Source organism: Salmo salar, chromosome ssa25, assembly GCF_905237065.1.
Source record: "Salmo salar chromosome ssa25, Ssal_v3.1, whole genome shotgun sequence".
In the NCBI taxonomy this organism is placed as follows: domain Eukaryota; kingdom Metazoa; phylum Chordata; class Actinopteri; order Salmoniformes; family Salmonidae; genus Salmo; species Salmo salar.
Genome location: NC_059466.1, coordinates 24441920 through 24457500, shown reverse-complemented (window position 1 = coordinate 24457500; position 15581 = coordinate 24441920). Strand labels below are relative to the sequence as shown.

Sequence of the window (15581 nt, the reverse complement as noted above, 5' to 3'; positions counted from 1 at the left end):
TCAGATACTCAGTTCTACAGCTGCAGCATTGAGAGCATCTTGACTGGCTGCATCAGCGCTTGGTATGGCAACTGGTTGGCATCCAACCACAAGGTGCTACAGAGGGTAGTGCGTACCGCCCAGTACATCACTGGGGCCGAGCTCTGTTCCATCCAGGACCTCCTATACCAGGCGGTGTCAGAGGAAGGCCCTAAAAAATGTCAGACTCCAGCCAACCAAGTCATAAACTGTTCTCTCTGCTACCGCATGGCAAGCGGTACCGATGCACCAACTCTGGTACCAGCAGGACCCTGAACAGCTTTTACCCCTAAGGTATAAGACTGCTAAATATTTAACCAAATAGCCAACTCTTTTGACTCATCACAAACGCTGCTCATACTGCTTATTATCTGTCCTGTTGCCTAGTCACTTTACCCCTACCTATATGTACACTACCGTTCAAAAGTTTGGGGTCACTTAGAAATGTCCTTGTTTTTGATAGAAAAGCAAAAATGTTTTGTCATTAAAATAACATCAAATTGATCAGAAATACAGTGCAGACATTGTTAATGTTGTAAATGACTATTGTAGCTGGAAACAGCAGATTTTTTTTTTAATGGAATATCTACGTAGGCGTACAGAGGCATATTATTAGCAACCATCACTACTGTGTTTCAATGGCACGTTGTGTTAGCTAATCCAAGTTTACCATTTTAAAAGGCTAACTGAGCATTAGAAAACCATTTTGCAGTTATGTTAGCACAGCTGGAAACTGTTCTGATTAAAGCAACAATAAAACTCAAACTTTCTTCTGAAACTCGTCAGTCTATTCTTGTTCTGAGAAATGAAGGCTATTACATGCGAGAAATTACCAAGCAACTGAAGAGGCAACTCCAGGATTATTATTTTTCTGTCTGCGTTGTTGGGAAGGGCCAGTAAGTAAGCATTTCACTGTTTAGTCTACACCTGTTGTTTACGAAGCGTGTGCTCCTGTAAGTCGCTCTGGATAAAAGCGTCTGCTAAATTACTTAAATACATTTAAAGGTGTGACATCGATTCATATCTGATGTGGATTAGAAACAACAGCATGTGTGGTGCCTAGTGTGTGTGCCTACTATCCTCCTTATAAGGTGTGTAAGTTATTCATGAGGTTACATGTTCATCCCGCATGTTATTTCAGATATGGACTGTTATCATCTTAGAATGGCATTCTTTCACCGTCTCTCCCTGCCTTAACTCATCTCCTTCGTCCTCTCTCCGTCTCTGTCTCTCTGTGTCTCTCTCTCTGTTTCTCTCTCCGTCTGTCCATTCTTCTTATTCCCCTATCGTTTGTCCTTTCCCCTTCATCTGAACTATTCTCATCTTGTCCCTTTAATCATGTACATGTCAAAGTCCCACCATGTCTAATTAGTTAAGAGAAGGGTCATAACAGAATAGTGAAGAATTGTGCCTCTGTCTTCCTGTAGGGATGGAGTGGAGGTTCTGCTGACAGATTGTTCTGTTCCATCTGAGGAGTTTGCCTACGGACGCTCCAAGATCTTCATCAGGAACCCCAGAACGGTAGAATAACATAACATTGCATAAGCATGCACAGCTGACCTGGAACCTGTCACTGTCTCTGATTAGTATAAACGGTACTACTTGATGTTTTTTTTTTACATTAGGTTTAGAGGGAGGGTTACTGCCAAGGATGTGACACAACTTTGAAAAGAGCAGCATGCTCTGTTATGGAAGTCGTAGATTTAGCCATAGATCATAGATGTGAGGATTTTTGGATGTGGTCATATATAGTATGGCTAATCCAGTGGGCTCATGCTCTCATGTTTGACTGCATTAAAAGGCTTCTGCGAGCAGGAAGTTGTTCTCTGCTGAGCCCCTCTATACTAATTACAACACTTAACCAACATTCTGAGCCCACATGGTTTCATTTATCAATTCTAGGGCTTACCCCATTTAGTTGACTGGTCGATTGTTTGGTCGATAGGCTGTTGGTGGAACAGTGGCAAATATATACAAATCAAAAAAAATATGGAACACAAGACACCTGTCTGATTCATGCCTGTCTGATTCATGCCTGTCTGATTCATGCCTGTCTGATTCATGCCTGTCTGATTCATGCCTGTCTGATTCATGCCTGTCTGATTCATGCCTGTCTGATTCATGCCTGTCTGAGTGGACTAATCCATTGCGGAGGCCGCGGTGATGGCACACTAGCATCACCAGTAGTACATTTATCGTTAATTACCATCACTTCTAATATACAATGTTTGTTTGGTTATGGTCATTTCTGTTAATGCATTCAATATATTATTACAGTCTTACTGTTGTCATTGTAGGAGTGGACATGTTGTTTGCAGAGCGCATAACCTAGGCTACACTTGTGAGAAAAAAGTTTTGGTTTATTTCATTCCATTTATGAGTTGTCAAATGATTCATTGTCGTTTGTTTGGAGCACTCCTGTCAGTCTTGAGTAAGAACACGCATCTGATTAGGCATAGAGGTAGACCTAGGCTACCTGCCCTACACGCAAATGTAGGCCTATAAATGTGCCCATTTACTCACAATCACTATGGAGCTTTTCAAAGCAATTTCTTTCTTCGCATCAAACAGCAAGTAAAATAAGTCTGTTTTTACATCCATTGATAATGACAATAGTTCCTCAACGTAGCCTATCTGTAATATCTTTCCAATGCTCTACCTTTCGATAACCACTCGGCATGAAAGGGGGAAAAAATGTCATGCTCAGATCTGGTGGAAACATCATAAAATAGGCCTACCTGATTACTTCTTATCCCTTACACAAATAGTCTACCCCAGTGTCTCTGTCCGTGGAACAAGTTGATACAATGTTTCAAGTTCCTGGCAGACAGGCCATGTGTAGTCAATGTGATTCATAGGATATTTATTTTTAAAAGGATATTTTCTACCTGCGTGCTGCAATGTTTTTATTTGTTGACTTTATGTAGGCAATCTACATATTGGCAATGGCAATAGAACTTACTTTTAGATGTATCATTTTCATTTATATCAAATTTTGATTAACCACATGACATTGATTTTGAGACATGAATACTTTATTATACAGTACCAGTCAAAAGTTTGGACACCTACTCATTCCATGGTATTTCTTTATTTTGACTATTTTTACATTGTAGAATAATACTGAAGATGTCAAAACTATGAAATAACACATACAGTGGGGGAAAAAAGTATTTGATCCCCTGCTGATTTTGTTCGTTTGCCCACTGACAAAGAAATGATCGGTCTATAATTTTAATGGTAGGTTTATTTGAACAGTGAGAGACAGAATAACAACAAAAATATCCAGAAAAACGCATGTCAAAAATGTTATAAATTGATTTGCATTTTAATGAGGGAAATAAGTATTTGACCCCTCTACAAAAAATGACTTAGTACTTGGTGGCAAAACCCTTGTTGGCAATCACAGAGGTCAGACGTTTCTTTTAGTTGGCCACAAGGTTTGCACACATCTCAGGAGGGATTTTGTCCCACTCCTCTTTGCAGATCTTCTCCAAGTCATTAAGGTTTCGAGGCTGACGTTTGGCAACTCGAACCTTCAGCTCCCTCCACAGACCTTCTATGGGATTAAGGTCTGGAGACTGGCTAGGCCACTCCAGGACCTTAATGTGCTTCTTCTTGAGCCACTCCTTTGTTGCCTTGGCCGTGTGTTTTGGGTCATTGTCAAGCTGGAATACCCATCCACGACCCATTTTCAATGCCCTGGCTGAGGGAAGGAGGTTCTCACCCAAGATTTGACGGTACATGGCCCCGTCCATCGTCCCTTTGATGCGGTGAAGTTGTCCTGATCATTCCTCGTGGAATGCAATGTAATCAGCCATAATCGGCATCCAAAAATGCCGATTACCGATTGTTATGAAAACTTTAAATCGGCCCTAATTAATCGGCCATGCCAATTAATCAGTCGACCTCTACTACATATAGTTGATTTTATTCAAACATATGGTGAGTCTATATAAAATTTAGACCAAACGATTGGTCGAAAGACCAGACAACTCTATTGACCAATCTTTTTTTTAGTTGTGGACAGCCCTAATCAATTCTGTCCATTCTATGGCGACTCGGCCAGTAGCATGGAAAATAACGAACATTTAGGCATATTTTCCATGGTATGATGGGCTTTTAAGAACATGCAGTGGTGGGTGCAACAACAAAACCTTGTCAGTCCAGGAGCCAGTCTAAACAAAGCTAGTAAAGCCTGATCTCATAGGGTTGTGTCCTTATCCTTGATCTACTGTACCTTCTTACCAGGTTAGCTAAGTATCTCTGCCTCTGTTATAGAGTGAAGCTACAGATCAGTCAGGGTGGTGGTAGGATGGGGCCTAGTCTAGGTCACTAAACTTTCACCCCATAGGTCTCTGTCTGCAAAGGTATTTGAGGTGGAGAATGTGTTTGGGCAGCTATAGAAGCCCCTTATCATTCTAAAGATCTTGTGCTGTCTGCAAAACCACACACTATTGTCCCAAAATGACATCCTGTCTCAATGAAAAATGTCCTCTCATTCCTAAATTGTACTGACTATGCTGGTGTTCTTAGTATCCTAGTAGATGTTCATGTTCCTATCATCCTCTTGATGCCTTCTTCCTGTGTCCCCAGCTGTTCACTCTGGAGGAGAGGAGGAGGGCGTGTCTGGAGGACCTGGCCACCCTGATCCAGAAGATCTACCGGGGGTGGAAGTCTCGTACTCACTTTCTGCTGCTGAAGAAGAGCCAGGTGGTGGTGGCAGCCTGGTACCGCAGATATGCGGTGAGTTAGCTTGTCTCTACTATGCACACACGAACACATACAGAACGTCATGCCGGTTCAAATGTGTAAGATATGAGTGCATCCGTCTGTGGGAGCACAATCTGATCCAAATATAGTATGCATTAGTCAGAAAATAGATTTGAATGTTACAGATCGGCGGTTCACTAAAATGTTTTGCTCAAATTACTTTCTACCTAAAGAAAATACCATCTTTTGTGACAACTGCGTCCTCTCTCATGTAACCATGTTGACAGTCATTTATCTACAAGTCATTTTGCATGCCGAACAACTCTTGGTAATATCAGTAGCCTAGTCAAACTGCTCGCTGTGAACAGCTTTGCACACTGACCAACAAGAGGTAGGCCGATTCTTGATCACCATTCAAATGTTTGTAAAATGGCTTGTGCAATATTAGGCTTTATTAGTTGAGTGGCAACCAATGTTATTTGCTTGGTTATTTTGATCAAATGCACTGTTGAATATGGTGTTTTATCGTAATAAATGTAGCCTAAGCTATCGCCATGGACACAACTCTCATCTGGCTATAGGTAGGCTACATGCTGATCGGGGTTTACATTCCATTTTATTTTGATTGTTCAGGTTCACCATCAGCAGTAGTTTTGCTTGAAACAATCAGTGTATATGGTCATTTTTAGATATACAGCGTACAGATGAGAAATTACTTTTGCTGCCCCACACTGCATGATCAAAGAAGAGAAGCTCACTCCAACTCTGAGTTGTCAAAACTTCAAAATGGTCAAAACCATTCGATTATGAGACTGGGGGTGAAATCCAAAGTTCTGCTATATATTCATTGGCTATGTCAATGGCTATAACTGGTAGTGGGGTGGTAGAGGCCCAGTTTCCCTTATGGCTCCGCTCAGGTACCAATCAATATACATCATATACACTACCGTTCAAAAGTTTGGGGTCACTTAGAAATGCCCTTGTTTTTGAAAGAAAAGCTATTTTTTTGTCCCTTTAAAATAACATCAAATTGATGAGAAATACAGTGTAGACATTGTTAATGTTGTAAATGACTATTGTAGCTGGAAATGGCTGATTTGTAATGGAATATCTACATAGGCATACAGAGGCCCATTATAAGCAACCATCACTCCTGTGTTCCAATGTGTTGTGTTAGCTAATCCAAGTTTATCATTTTAAAAGGCTAATTGATCATTAGAAAACCCTTTTGCAGTTATGTTAGCACAGCTGAAAACTGTTGTTCTGATTAAAGAAGCATTAAAACTTGCGTTTAGACTAGTTGAGTGTCTGGAGCATCAGCATTTGTGGGTTCGATTACAGGCTCAAAATGGCCAGAAACAAAGAACTTTCCTCTGAAACTCGTCAGTCTATTCTTGTTCTGAGAAATGAAGGCTATTCCATGCGAGAAATTGCCAAGAAACTGAAGATCTCGTACAATGCTGTGTACTACTCCCTTCACAGAACAGTGCAAACTGTTTCTAACAAGAATAGAAAGAGGAGTGGGAGGCCCCGGTGCACAACTGAGCAAGAGGACAAGCACATTAGTGTCTAGTTTGAGAAGCAGACACCTCACAAGTCCTCAACTTGCAGCTTCATTAAATAGTACCTGCAAAACACCAGTCTCTACATTTCTAAGTGACCCTAAACTTTTGAACGGTAGTGTACATATTTTACACACACACACACACACACACACACACACACACACACACACACACACACACACACACACACACACACACACACACACAGGTCAGTTCAGACAGATCCAGCACAGAGGCCCTGCTCATGAGCTCCATCAGCAGCAGATGTTAATTTAAAATGGAAATTAATTCAACTGAATCGTTTGAAACTAAAACGTTTCTTTCCTGTATAGTATCGTATCGGAGCCCATGTATCTAGATGCATATCGAATCGTCTTGAAATGAAAAAGTTGCACATCCCTAATATGGTGGCTATAGAGCTTAGATGCCTGTAGTTCAAACTTACTTGTTGTCAATTGAGCTCAGTGTTTTTTTCCTTCCCCTGTTGCAGCAACAAAATAAATATCAGAAGATCAAGAGTGCTACACTCGTGATGCAGTCCTTCATCAGAGGGTGGAAGGTATGTCCATGTCCACATACCAGTCAAACACGATAAGAAAGCATGTTTTCCTGTGATAACGCTGTAGTAAAGGCATGTTTAAAAACAATATTTTTTCTCCAAGGCCCGCAACATCTTGCGGCAACTGAAATACGAGAAGAGATGCAAAGAGGCTGTGACTACCATTGCAGCGTACTGGCACGGGACTCAGGTACTGGCTCAAACACTACCTGATTTCAACATAATGATTAGATAATGTAAAGACAAGTATAGAATGATATTGGGAGGAAATGGATGAGCTGCTGATTATGGACATCCACTGCCTTTTGCTTTTACAAGGTTTATCTGCCATAAAGCCAGGTAAGGAAATACAGTATTATAAGACATGGCTCTGCTCAGGTCTCCCAGCTATACTGAGAGCTAAACTAGAGCAATTTCACATCTTTTTCCTTCTGGACTTCTACTGTCGCTGATCTTACCACCGCTGCTTTTCTCACACTCTTTTTCACTCTCTTCCTCCCCTCGCTCTAATTCTTCCCTCATAACCTCACTCTCCTCCCTCCATCCTTCCACCCTCCCGGCCACCCCCAGGCTCGGATGGAGCTGCGGCGCCTGAAGGCGGAGGCGCGGAATAAGCGTGCCGTGTCTGTCATATGGGCATACTGGCAGGGGACCAAGGTATTTAAGCCGGTTGCCGTTGTCGTGTTTTGCCATCCCAGCTGTCCGTCATCCCCCATGTCCCACCCCTCCTCTTGAAACTGACCAATTGAATAGCTCGTCATCGTCCCTCCGTTGTCCCATTGGTCCACTAGCGTCCCTTACCAGTGTCTGGTGTTTGACTCATCTGTTTTATTGTCCCTTTAATAGGTGTAATTTGAGGGATATTGGGCAGCTAACATTATACCACTAACGTCTATTTATACGTCTGTTTGCTAGTCCTCTGTTTTACTGCTATGGAGCCTCCCTTACATTCTCCCTTTAGGAACAACTGCAAGTCCCACAACACAATACTCCTTTCCATTCCCATGTCTATGTCTGTTGTTTTCTTGATGTTTGTTATAGCATTCCTCTAATCTGTTTTTATGAGAGACATGACGGATTGTACATGATAATGGACGTACAGTATCCAATCAGAATGAATATCATGTGTTCACTTTAATGTAATAATTCTGAGGACTGTGCTGAGAATAGACTGTATTCCATGTGCCACTACAGAAACACAAAGGTTAGCAGGGTTAGGGTCATTTCCACTTAAATTCTAGTCAATTCAGGAAGTACACGGAAATTCCAATTCTCTTCAATGCTTTTCAATGAGGAAAATTTGGAATTTGGTTTACTTACTGAATTGATTTGAATTTAAATGGAATTGGCCCCAACCCTGCAAGAGATCCTCAGATCATATAGCCTAATGGTCATAGCACATACCACCATTAGCACTTCATGGACTTTTAAAGTGCTATATGTTTTAGAGGCAACATATAATCGTTTAAAACAGTCCACGCACATCATGTCATGTTTTATGGACATTTAAGATGCAGATCAACTCAGTCCTGCTATCCACTGAAAAACAACCTTTACAACTATTTTGTAACTCTGCATGATCTTATCTAAAGGCTTTACAGCCACACTCACCAGATAATCGTCAAAGACCATGTATTGCCACATGTTGCATGACCAAAGCAGTCGCGTGTGGCTTAATTTATCGACTAATCGTCCCATCTGATTGGTGGATCAAGTCTAATTTCTTAGTCTGGGCAAAGCCCACTGTACTGGCACTGATTGGAGTGGTGTCAGTGAGTTATGTGAGCTGTTGTACTAAAACAGACCATGCCAAGTAGTCACAAAGTTTAATGAATATAATCGATCAGATACTGTATCGGATACAATTAATTTCGGTCTACTTTAGGAAAACCTGGACTTTTGTACTAATGTTGCTTGTTCATCAAATCAAGCTTTATTTCTACAGCACATTTCAGACATGGAATACAACGCAATGTGCGTCACAGGAAAAACAAATAAAAACAATGCAAATACAAACAAATATTTACTACACAACACACATAAGAGGATAAAAAACAAAATCATATCAAAATTTAACGACTAAAAAGCACCCTAAGGAAAAGCAAAGCTAAAAAGGTGTGTTTTAAGATCTCTTTTACATTTTTCCAGTTTTGTCACCCCTCAGGATCTCTGGCAGGCTGTTCCAGAGGCTAGGGGCATAATAACGAAAGGCTGCCGCCATGCCTCTTGGTCCTAGGCTTTGGGTTAGTTAAAAGGTCTGTGCAAGACGTCCTGAGGGTTACATTACTTAAAAGCATGTCTGACATGTATTGGGGTGCACAATCGTGTATTGATTATTTATTTTTTTTAACAATAGAAGAATCTTAAAATTAATTCAAAAACGCACAGGCAGCCAGTGCAGAGACCTTAAAACCGGTGTAATGTGTGCTTTTCGTCTGGTCTTGGCCAGTACCCGTGCTGCTGCATTCTATATGTTTTGCAGTTGACCAATGCCTTTCTTGGAGAGCATTACAGTAGTCAAGCCTGCTTGTAATAAAAGCATGCATGAGTCTCTCTGTATCAGCCTGAGAGAGAAACGGCTGCATCTTGGCAATGTTCCTCAGGTGGTAAAAAGCTATTTTGGTCACGTTGCTAATGTGTGATTCAAACTTGTGTTCAGAATCTAAAATAACACCTATGTTTTTTTTTTACCCGTTTTATCTTTATTGACCGTGAATTGAAATGTGCGGCCAGAATTCTCTGTGCTTTAGCGCCAACAATAAGTACCTCAGTCTTGATTTAGCTGGAGGAAGTTGTGAGCCATCCAAGTATATAAATCACTAATACAGTGTAATAATGTATCTGTGGTGCTAAAATCCTCTGGTGACACAGAAATATAAAGTTGTGTATTGTCTGTGTAGCAGGGAATGTCAATGCTGTGCTTTCTGATAACGCTGCCAAGGGTTAACGTATATAAACTGAACAGTACCGAACCCAAAATTGAACCTTGTAAAATGCCATGTGATATGTATTTTCTCTGAATTATCTTCACCAAGGGTGACAAACTCTTGACCGGTTAAATAGGTCCTAAACCAATTTAGAACTTGACTGGAGAAGCCAACCCACCTGTCCAGAAGGACATCATTTTCAACAGGAGAGCTGTTTGACATCTGTGGTGGCTCTAAGATCATTTACCACTTTAACTAAGGCAGTCTCTGTGTTGTAGTGGGCACAAAAAACAGATTGCAATTTTTCAATAATGTAGTTGGCATTTGAAAAAATTATTTATCTGTTTGAAAACCAATTTCTCCATAATTTTGCTTAAGAATGGAAGGTTGGAGATTGGCTGAAAATTGCTGAGAGCTGAAGAATCTTGACCATATTTCTTCAGAAGGGGTTTTATCGTAGCAGTTTTTAGTGCAGTGGGGAAAGTGCCAATGAACAGAGCGAGATTAACAATAGCTTGTACTTCTTCAGATATGCAATTAAATGTGGATTTGAAGAAGGTGGTGGGATAGGATCCAGAAGGCAGGTAGAGGGCCTTAACTTGTGATATCACTTTCCTGATCATGTCTGTGTCAACCAGGGAAAATAAATCCATAGTGCCTTTGTGTGGTAGGCTAGGAAACATGTCATCAAACTTCTCATCAGGCCTTGCTTGACTGATACCCAGCCTAATGTTTATCTTATCTCTGAAATATACCGCAAACTCATCACATTTAGATGTGGAGGGAAGTTCACATAAGTTTGCAGGGGTAGGATTTATCAGGCCATCAATGGTCGAAGAGCACTCTCAAGTTATTCTGATTATTAGTGATCACTCAGTCATAAGCTCCAAATGGTAGCTAATGTTTCCTCCATTGTCTTAATCTTTTCTTCTTTATGCTACTTCATTGCCGGGTAGGCTACATATTTCTGTCCGTCTGCTTCTTATTTATACCAACACCTATCCCAATGGCTATATTCCTCCCAAAACACAATAAATCCAACCCCACCACTTCCCCAGGCTCGGAGAGAACTGCGGCATCTAAAGGAGGCGGCGCGAGAAAAGCACGCCGTGTCTGTCATTTGGGCCGGCTGGCAGGGGACCAAGGTATTTGGGAAGCAGCCTGTTAACAATATCCATCCATATCCCGCCGCCCGCCTGCCATTTCTCCATCAGATCCAACCAGAGAGATGCCAGACCCCTGCATTAGCTAAACAATAGTCTGGAGAGACTGCGAATGTCTCTCTAGCTATCCTCCCCATTACCACCACCCATCCCATTTATATTGCATGACAAGGTGCCATACGAACCCCTCATCCAATGTCCCATTGCATGCTAAAACAGAATTGCGGGGGGGGGGGGGGTCACTTAGCCTACTGGACTGCAAGACCCCTAAGCACCCATGCTGGCTCTCACAGCCAAGCTAGCTGCTGTTTAGTCTTTAATGGTTTAATGGAAGAGTTCTAGAGATAGATGACTGGAGTGATGGTGGCCCTTGGCTCTGGTAGATAATGGACAGGCCTGGGCGCAAGGGCTACGGGTGGGGTTGGGGTAAGGGTAAAGATACAGTCACTTAAGCCTCTTTACCGCGCAGCCTGATGGATTATAGCTGATCCAGACTGACACCGGGAGGGGGGTGAGGAAGGCAGGGGGATGTTTACACGCACTAGACTGGCATCACACACAGTGTCTGGAACCTTGGATAAACTCTTTGCCTGCCCTACCCCAAACCACCCACACACTCACACTCCACTATCCTGGCTTTGAGTTCTTCTCCCTTGTTACCAAAGGTCAGGATGTTTGGGTGTGTTTCGGTTCCTCCCTGAGGCCCATGCCTCACCTTTTGCAACCTCTATCTGCAGGATGTCTGCTCTTTCTTTATTTCTTTCTGCATGCTGTTCTCATCATAAATTGCATGCTACGCCTCCTTGCTTGCTGATTCCTTGAGGCTTGCAGTGATTTGTATTTTTTTTCAGTGTGCAGTGCAGTGTATGGCACGTTGGAGAGACCTGTCTGACTTGTTACCTTTAGCTTTGTACTTTGCTCTTGGCCAACAGAGCCATGTCTGTTTCAATCAAAAAGACTCTAGTTGATGTACAGTACATAATCAAACTACAGCATTATTATAATGTCTATTTCATGATAATTGCATTCTTCCCATAGTGGGTTAAATCGTCTTCAGGATCTTGGTAACTAGACAGGGCTCTTGTGTGACGTGTGTCCTCACGCAGGGCAGTGTCTCTTCCTCCATATCAGTCTATTATTCCCTTCTTTCAATCGTTCGTTCCTTCCCTCTCTTTCCTCCCTTCTTCCCAAAAGGCACGCAGGGAGCTGAGGCGCCTGAAGGAGGAGGCCAGGCGTAAGCACGCCGTCGCCATCATTTGGGCCTACTGGCTGGGACTCCAGGTATACCTGCCCACTGGCCAGCCTTCCCTACCCTCCAGCCACCCTTCTAGCCTAACCAGCCACTCCTTTCTACCCTAACCAACCACCCCTTACCTTCTCAGCCACTCCCCGGTCTTTGGTGTTGGAGAGGTAGGCACACTTCACAGAACCAGCATGCAGCCAGCCTCAGCCTATCATAACTCAGGACCAACCACACAGTGATGACACAGTTCATGCATGTGAGCTCCAGAGTGACTGGTTTGATATCTGGGCAGTCCAGTACCAAAGGATATGCCCTCTTACCTTCCCTCCCCTCCTGTATCCCTGCTGTGACACACATTACGTTATTAAGATGTACAATGAGGTGTAATGTACGTCTATCCCGCTCTCTCCATGAGTCCAGCAGTGCTTTAGATAAGCTGGCTATGGCTGGTTATAATTCATTCACAGATTATTATTTTATTTGTATTTATTTTTGCTCGTTCCTGAAGACTGCAGCCTCTTAACAGAGAGGTCAAAGGCACTACTGACCCTGACTGACATGGATGGATGTCTGTCTGTCTCTAGCAATTGTATGTCCTGTCTGCATCATGTGCATGATAAGCTGTTTAACCCTCAACATGTCTAACCCTCTATAGGTCTTGTTGTCTGATGCTATATCTACTCCATTCTCCAGTCCTTTTTTCATGTATTACTGTAGTCTGAGTGGCCCCAATCCTCTCATCACATTAATTGACTGCACAATGTGCACGTCACCTTTGCACATCTGAGCAGCTATCAGAACCTGTTAACCTGTCGACTCCAATCAGTGTGATTTAAATTGACCATCTCATTTTCAGAAAAAAAAACATTTAGGAGAAAATCCCATTCTGATTTGAGTTGAGTGCTCAACAGATTTTCCCTCCCTTTGTTTGTATGATGTTGCTTGGGTTCATTGTAACTAACCACGTCTGCCTGTTGCTATAGTCATCACCACTGTAATCTCTTCTCTATTGGCCCCATGCCTCAAATCAGATCACTATGGGGATGGATGATTGACGGGCAGTTGTCTCCTTGGTTACAGGTCCGCCGGGAGTACAGGAAGTTCTTTAGGGCCAACGCTGGCAAGAAGATCTACGACTTCACCATCCAGAGAATCGTAAGCAGAAGCGTGAATGTAGCCTGGGGCCAGATCTATTTATGCGGTCTTGTCGAGTTGGCAAGTCCACACAATCAGATCTGAGACAAGGCTAGAATGAATTAGTCGTGTATCCCTTTAAGCACTGATGGGTAGTGACCATTTGAATCACTAAGGGACGGTTTCCCAGACACAGATTAAGCTTAGTCCTAGAGTAAAAATCACATTAAATGGAGAATCTTCATTGAACATGCTTCTCGGATTAGGCTTAAACTTTGTCCAGGAAACCAGAGTTATATATGTTCCTGAATGTCAACAGTAATCCAAGTCTGAAAGGGAGGTATTGAATATATGCCTGTCTCCCTCCAGATGCAGAAGTACTTCCTTGGTCTGAAGACCACTACAATGTCCCCTATGGACAACACCTGGCCGACACAGCCTTATGGCTTCCTGGAGGGAGCTCACACTGAGCTCAGGAGGATCTTCCACCTCTGGAGGGTTAGTTTGTTATTATCTTTGGCTGTTCTTTCAAGGGTCATCACTGATCTTACAGGTTAAAGGGTCAAGTTGTTGTATATGCCACTACCCAGCAGGCAAATCTGGTTGCTACGATGTCATTATTAACCGATTACAACCTTGTTGTAAACTGGTTGTACTAATGTACAACCAGCTTTGCCCACTGGCTTTATAGTTTACAGTTTGAGGGACATCAATACAACAAACTTCCCAGGGATTGATGATGTATATTTTGAATTATCAGTGCAAGAAATACCGGGGCCAGTTCACAGAGGAGAAGAAGTCTGTGTATGAGGAGAAACTTGAGGCCAGTGAGATCTTCAAGGACAAGAAGGCTCTGTACCCCAGCAGGTCTAACATATTTTCCTCCTTGATTCACACATTACATAATGTTTGATGTGAAGCTAATGTTGCAAGCTAATTTTACTAGCAGACATTTTAGCTCCTTTTTCCTGAGTATAATCAATGCATTGCTGCGAGTTCCTCTCTGTTGCATCCTTGGGTCTGTGAAAAGCGCTATATAAAATGCATTATTATTGTTTAGTGTCAGCCAGCCTTTCAAAGGAGACTATCTGGAGATCCAGAAGAACCCCAAGTACCAGAAGCTGAACGGTGCTGTGGATGAGAAGGTGCTACTGGCTGACTTGGTGAACAAGATCAACAGGGCCAACGGCAAGGCAAGTACCTTTCTCGAAGTACCTTACCTCAGCAAAATCTGTTCATGTAACTGTACTGAAGCCTGAGGGAGTCACCAGTCTAACAGGCCTGAACACAGTTCATATGGACCAAACTCTTCAGAGTCATAGCTTTATTATTAGAGGATATCTGTAACTATGCTGTACAGTAGTCAAAGGAAAACTAATGTTTTATATTTGACAGATTCAGCCTACCTATGTTTTTATACCACTATCACCGTATAAATGCTCTGTTTTTGCTATTAATGAATTTATACATGTATAGGTTATTGCTTTTAGAATTACAATTTTGCCATGTACATTCTAAGTAAATAACTGGTGATTTCTGTACCGTAAAATAGTGTTACCAAATTCTTGGCATATTAAACCGAGTCTGTCCTTGTTACAGGGGTCGCCGAGGCTCTTCCTGCTGACCAAAAGCAACTTTGTCCTGGCTGACCAGAAGACGGGCCAGGTGAAGGCCAGCGTGCCGCTGCCAGACCTCGCCAGCGTGTCGGTCAGCACCCAGAGTGACGGCTTCTTCGCCCTCAAGCTCAAAGAGGTGATGGAGGGAGAGAGCTCCACTCTGATGCACTTACATATGGACATCATCCAGCTATCGAAAACGCAGTGGCTTAAGCTGGTTGAAATTAACCTGCTTTGCTTGCTGCATAAATCCACTGGTTGCAAATTTCAACCAGTTTAGCCCCGCTGTGTATCTAATTATATTAGTAATGTCCTGATTCATAACTTTTAGTGTAACGTTAAGGGCTAACCATAGAAAGATTGGGTAGGTATATTGAGATTGAAATGACTAAAACCCCTCTGTGTGTTTTTTACCCATAGGGCTCTGCTTCAGCTTCCAAAGGTGACTTCCTGCTGAGCAGTGACCATCTAATAGAGATCATCACCAAACTCCACCGCATAGGGACCACTGCTGCAGACAGGGACCAGATCAACATTGACATCTCAGACGAGTAAGAACCGGAGACATGTCGCCATATTGACTTTATGTTGCAATGCTGCAGTTGTTTCTCTTAGTCAAATCCTGGCCTGGTCCCAGATGTGT

At 42.5% G+C, this 15581-nt stretch overlaps 1 protein-coding gene across 10 annotated transcripts in view; it reads left to right on the top strand.

The window, feature by feature from the left end:
• The window catches only part of LOC106586439 (unconventional myosin-Ib), a 142682-nt gene that overhangs the window by 124632 nt on the left and 2469 nt on the right, over positions 1-15581 (top strand). For 3 of the 10 annotated variants that reach the window (XM_045707708.1, XM_045707707.1, XM_014173721.2), the window contains 13 exons: positions 1446-1539; positions 4615-4764; positions 6787-6855; positions 6959-7045; positions 7426-7512; positions 10841-10927; positions 12140-12226; positions 13269-13343; positions 13692-13820; positions 14083-14189; positions 14383-14515; positions 14922-15074; positions 15359-15489. In XM_045707708.1, coding sequence (XP_045563664.1) covers positions 1446-1539; positions 4615-4764; positions 6787-6855; positions 6959-7045; positions 7426-7512; positions 10841-10927; positions 12140-12226; positions 13269-13343; positions 13692-13820; positions 14083-14189; positions 14383-14515; positions 14922-15074; positions 15359-15489 — 1389 coding nt within the window. The remainder of the gene's footprint in view (positions 1-1445; positions 1540-4614; positions 4765-6786; positions 6856-6958; positions 7046-7425; positions 7513-10840; positions 10928-12139; positions 12227-13268; positions 13344-13691; positions 13821-14082; positions 14190-14382; positions 14516-14921; positions 15075-15358; positions 15490-15581) is intronic. The other 7 variants (XM_045707709.1, XM_045707715.1, XM_045707713.1 and 4 more) reach the window with 4 other exon arrangements.